Source organism: Phalaenopsis equestris, unplaced genomic scaffold (assembly GCF_001263595.1).
Source record: "Phalaenopsis equestris unplaced genomic scaffold, ASM126359v1 Scaffold000002, whole genome shotgun sequence".
NCBI lineage: Eukaryota > Viridiplantae > Streptophyta > Magnoliopsida > Asparagales > Orchidaceae > Phalaenopsis > Phalaenopsis equestris.
In genome coordinates, this window is record NW_018164444.1 from 80,874,600 (window position 1) to 80,880,719 (window position 6,120).

At 31.9% G+C, this 6,120-nt stretch overlaps 1 protein-coding gene across 3 annotated transcripts in view; it reads right to left on the bottom strand.

Annotated features, from left to right (window-relative positions):
- The window catches only part of LOC110036725 (methyltransferase-like protein 22), a 16,321-nt gene extending 11,894 nt beyond the window's left edge, over nt 1-4,427 (bottom strand). For 2 of the 3 annotated variants that reach the window (XM_020741240.1, XM_020741257.1), the window contains exons 1-3: nt 4,213-4,427; nt 4,030-4,129; nt 3,809-3,897 (exon numbers count right to left, since the gene is read on the bottom strand). In XM_020741240.1, coding sequence (XP_020596899.1) covers nt 3,809-3,897; nt 4,030-4,129; nt 4,213-4,327 — 304 coding nt within the window. In that variant the 5' untranslated portion in view covers nt 4,328-4,427. The remainder of the gene's footprint in view (nt 1-3,808; nt 3,898-4,029; nt 4,130-4,212) is intronic. The other variant, XM_020741248.1, reaches the window with a different exon arrangement.
- Nucleotides 4,428-6,120: the final 1,693 nt, after the last annotated feature.

Below are 6,120 nucleotides of genomic sequence, written 5' to 3' on the forward strand. Positions count from 1 at the left end.
TTTCCTTTGGGATTTGTTATATGCTTCATATGTGTTTAAGAAATTTTTCAACTTGAATTATTCATTTGTAGCCATCCTTATAATTATACTGAGATGGTAAGTGATCAGTTAGTTTAACCATGGCTATTGATGCCAAATCCAATATTTAAATAATGAAATATTTCACGTCATACTTAGTTTTACTCGCACATTCCTTTGTAGTTAAATCTTGTCCGTGCTATTTATAAAATTAGTTATTATTCCTTATCCATGGCATAACATGCAAGTAAAATACATAAACGTGTAAATAGATGATGAGCAACATGTAAAACCTAAATATTTTAAAAGAAAATAAGGTGATCAAATGATTTATTATTTTGAAATGAACTTAATTATATGTACTCCAATTTGGCTCATAAATTGATGAACATGTAAAACCCAAATATTTAAAAAGAAAATCATTGTAGCTCCATAACTCCATCATCAAATTAAATCCAACTTTTAACTAAATTAAAAAAAAAACAAAAATTGTAGGAATCTTTCCTTATTTTAACTAATAAAAAAATACCCAAAAATATTTTTGCAACTGCATTTTGGCATGTTATTCAAAAAATCATTTCTTATTTCTAGATGCTACAAAGTTACAGACCAATCATCACCCTCTCAGTTGTGTTAGATATTAATCAATCTATATAGTAGTATAAACTAAATTTAATCTCAGAATTGGTCATTGTGTTGTCAAAACATTAAAGGAAGGGATTAAGATAAAATCTTGTAACACACAAATGACGATGAATGAGGCAAAAGCTCCCATTTCTCATCAATTATTTCTCAAATTTTCCTGCAGTTAAACTCCTCTCCGCCTAAGCTATCCGCTATCAACTTCTTAGCATTGTTTATCGCATTATCAATAAAGCTTATAGCTTGCTTTTTATTTGCATCAATCAACCTTAAAATTTGAACCAATAACTTCATTATTCATATTGCACAACTAACATTTAACAAAAATCTTTCATTCAAAATATTCTTCCTAATTTCTTTGCCTTCAGATTTCATTACCCAAGCATAGTCAAACCATTATATGGATATGAACATAAAATTGAAGGTTGACTTGCTCACAATATACTTTATAGAGTCAAGTGTAGTAATTCATAGAGTACATTATTAGAAAAAATTTTCATCAAAGAAAAATCTCATGAATGATTTTGAATGAACTTGCTGATCTTCTTTGCTTTGCTTAAGACAATTCTCTGTAGAGACAATTTTTTAGGTTTTTCAAAAAATCAAATCTATGTAGCGTGCCACATATGGTGTCTAATACGTATGCTTCATATTCTCCACCAACTTATCTCTAGTCTCCCTATAATCACTAACATTATCTGTAGCAATTTGAACTAGTAGATGCTCTCTAATGTGCTTTATAAATCCAACAAGAAGCCCAAAAAGATACTTAAAATCATTAGTCTGATCTGATACTTTAATATATTTTAAGAAAATAATGTCATAACGATTGCAATCAAAATGTTAATAAAATTTCTATTTCTAATATTAGATCAACCATCAAACGTGCAGTCACTCCATACTATTTTGAAGTTCTTTTAAACTCTTCCAGCTTTAGTATCCGAATTGTCAGCTCATACACGGATGTTGATTTTAAGCTTCAATCAAAGGAACCTACAGAATATATCATGTTGAAATAAGGAGACATTGCCACATTAAATTGAATGCAAGTTTAATTAGAAAATATTCCAATATCCATACATATACATCTACAAGCCCCTAAAGCACTTTTCAGGAAGGATGCAATGGGCTACCCTCACGCCACCGCTCTCATCCTCTAAATTCATTATGCATTCATACAATGATCCTATTCGTATCTCTATTTGATATATGTGGGCTTGGTAACAAAAAGATGACAAATATATTCCACAAAGCCCACAATCATAATATGATCCAAAATATACTCTATCATCTAAATATCATTACACTAAATGCTTCAACTTTATCGGCTTATTCATATATGCACAAATCTCCTTTGTCATCACCACTTCAGACAAATTGGCACACGGTCTAACATTCTTATGAGCTGGAAGGGTACTCTTTTGACCATCTTACATCTCCTTTAACTACCTTATCAAAGTTATGACACTTCAAATAGATATACATTTTGGCATTCCCTCCAGTATTTACTTGCACATTATAATGAAATTTTTTATTAAAAATTTAAAGCATGCAACAGTTCAAATAAAATGAAAATCTAAATAAATAAAGTAAACAAGGAACCCTAAATAAACAAATTTCGATATCTTCATTCTTGATTACCGAGTTTTGATATATCAAATGCTTTGGTATTGGCTCCTTTCATGTTAGTTGGATATCACGCTTTATGCCCTAAATAAATAAATTTTGATATCTTCATTCTTGATTACTGAGTCTCGATATATCAAATGCTTTTTGGTATCGGCTCCTTTCATGTTAGTTGGATATCACGCTTTATGGTCCTTAGAAGACTGGTACATATCCTTTTAGTTGCTATGCATGACCAACCATGCTTAATGCAGATAAAGGATGAGATGCAAGTATACAAAATTCATTCTAAAAAGGAAAGCACGACAAACAATGAATATGAAATGGATAGCAGCAAAGGTTACAAGAATATGCATGCTAAAAACTCAAGTGATTCACTATACTTTCTTAGGATGATGAATTTCCCTCGAATTTTAAACTTTAAATATAATAGAACAATAAAATATTTAAAATCAATGGTGGTCGAGTAATTATCAGCTAAACAATCGAAAAAAGTTATTTTCAAAAGGTATTATATTTCAAAGTCATCTATGTGATAACATTCGCATTTTGCAACCACGTATAGGTTTTGTTAAAACTGATTGAAATTAAAAAAATGCTCAAACTTGCGCCGCTCAACATTAAATAGAGAGGATTTTGAGATTTTGAGCTCCATCCTTTTTGTAACTCAATTTTGAATTAGTAACTCTCTCAACTTTACATAATTGCAAATTGCTATTTTGTAGCTACTTATGGAACCATTTTTCATGGTTTTAAAAGAAAAGGTGGATATCATTGATGTGAATTAGAACATTTTTTTACAAAGACAGAATTACCTCAGAAGAGATTTTCCACATAATTCTCCAGCAACAAAAAACAATAATAGTGTCGGAGCAAGAGTTTTTTATATTTTGGGTGTAAGATTAGTAACACTAAAGGATGTTCATAAGTACTAAGTATTGTGTGTATTAATTTTCAAATTAAAATGGTAGAGCAATCAGACATGGACACAAACACTATTTGATAAATTAAAAATTGACTTTTAACCTAAGAAAGGGAAGAAAAATGGAATGGCCTAATTGGCAGCTTTTAATCTAAAGTCGTAAATATGATGTCTTCATTAGGCCTACTAGAGAAAAGTAGAATATCATCACCATTACTGGACTTATCCTAACTATTGGTGTCATTTTTATCATGAACTCCTCATCCATTCAATATTGTTAATTATTATATGAGATATTAAATGCTTTTAATATCCATTGTTCTTCAGTAAAAAAAGTATGTCTATTTTGAAATCACATCTACAATAAGAACAAGAACCTTAATCTCTCCAGTATAATCATTTCTCGCACTAACATGTTTTATTTCCACCACAAGATCATCTTAAAATTCTCATTTACGCACAAAACTAAGTCTTCTTCGATTAAACATACACGATAAATGATTGTTTATCTTAGCAACTTCGTCGGCAAAGGGACTGCAGCAATGAAAGCAAACAAAGTGTTAAGACCTTACAAATTATTACTTGAAAGTTGAAACTCACAGGAGCTATTGCATTTCCGTGACAGAACTAGATCACCGTCGTCATCCAATTTAAGAGATTGGCATTCAGTATAATACTGGTTCTGATCCCTGTACCCATCATTTTGATCTAGCGTCACATGACAATATCCAGTGAAACAAATAAAAATCCAGAAATCTTAAAAAAAATGAAAATAAAAGGGCACACAAATCAGCCTAGAAACAAAAACGTGAAGCGATTACCCCTTCCTCCCGGCAGGAACAAGATCGCCTTCCTTATCCAAATTGATAATCTTTTCCCCAATTAAATCAGCTACAACAAAACGAACTCGCAGATTGAGTCCTACTTCAAAAATATAATACAAAAAAAAAATAAATAAATAAATTTGAAGGGATAGATGGGAGATTCAAGATTTGTGATTTCACCCTTAGGGGGTAATGAAAAGCTGAAGTGGGTAACGTAGGAGCCTGAGAAGCGTGGGGGGCAACCGAGGTGGACTTCACTCATCACTTGTTCGCCACTCTCTCCTTCTCCTTCCATTTTGATTCTTCGACGCTCCGATTGAGCAGGAAAGAAAAGAAAATGAGTTGAGAAAGATGGCAAAATGCAGCAAGATTTACTTTCGCATTGTACCTAACATCAAAACTTCAATTTTTACATATGTAATCTTACCTATGCATTAAAATATTTATTTCATTTTTAAAAGTTAAAATAATGTAATTTTTAATGTGATGTGAAAAATTTTGGTGGCATAAATATAAAAAGGTAAAAGTATAAATCTTATATATATAATACAATAAGCATTGAGACATGTATTTAAATGCCCCAAAGATATATGGATTTTATGCTTTTACAAAGTTAGCAAATACTTTGGTGTTTCTTCTAAAAAAGTACTTTGGTTTTGGGAAAACTCCTTTATTTCTTTGAGAATTTTACATGAATAGCATGCAAATATTTTTATTCAAGTATTTCACATGTTACACTTTAATATTATGAAATTAGTACTATCTCAAAGAAATCTCATCTGTCAAAACTAGCTTACAAAGATCTCTGATGCTCTCATCATTCTCCTCCTAAAATCTTGGGAAGTTGTAAAAGTTCCGAAAAGCACTCAATCACAGTGAAATAATGATGGGGCGTCACGTGTCAAGTGGACCTCATAAATTTTAATACTGACCAATTTCATGTATTACAGTGGGTCCACTTGACACGTGACATCTCACTATTGAACTTCGGATGCAAATTACGTAAAAAATCCTGATGTAATACTTTCTGAAAATAATAAACTAAAACATCACATTTCTCCTTCCCGCGTCCGTTCCTACCAACCACCTGCCCCTTTTCTTTCCTATATCTGCAAGCAAAATCAGTTTTGTCTTCTTCTGTTCGAATACTGCTGATGATTTCGACTAATTCATATAATAATTAAACGTAATAATTGTTGAAATTCATAATAATGCGGACTAAAGTGAAATACTACATATTAATTATTAGAAGATATAGGAAATAACATAAAATTTGAAAACAAATAATTCATTATTCAAGAAAATAAATATAAAGTAAAGAAAATATCTCCTTAATCTAAGAAAATAATTTATTCTTTATAATTTGTTACAGGAATAAATCATTTTCTATTATAACTCTTAAGACTAATTACTATTTACTCGTCTTTGTCAGCACCACCTGCAAGTTGCCTCGACCGCATCAATGGATGCAACCTCACTGAAAACACCACAACCCAACCTCACAAAACAACTATTTCTTGCAGCGCTAACAGCCTTCCAACTTGCAAGTCCATTATTACGGTCGCTAAGGATAGAAACGGAGACTTCAAGAGCGTTAATGAAGCTCTGAATGTGATGTCAAACAAGTACAATGGAAGGTATGAGTTTGAGCATGTCGCCGAGATTGAATGGGAGTTTCTCGACGAATGAGCTCCTATTTCTTTTTACACTTGTCAACGAAAATCTCGATTTTTCAACCCTCATCCATTCCAGTGATATCATATTCTTAGTTATTTATTTCAATAGCATTTCATCCCTTAAAATTTTAAAGTATAATAGAAATGAGACCATAAATGGTCGGCGTACTCGCATGGGTCCATTACCCCTTCGTAGGTATCGATGTTTAGGAGTTTGAAACCCATTGGGATATGGTGTTAGAGAATCAAATTAGCCAAAAGATTGGATTCTTGAAAGTTGTGGGGAGTGGGAAAGTGATCCCTTTTATCCAAAGGGAACTCTTTCTGAATCAGACGTCGTAGCTCATCACGGATGATATCAAGCAAAAGTGACAGTAAGGCGAGGCGATTTCAGGTGAGCTACATGAGAAGG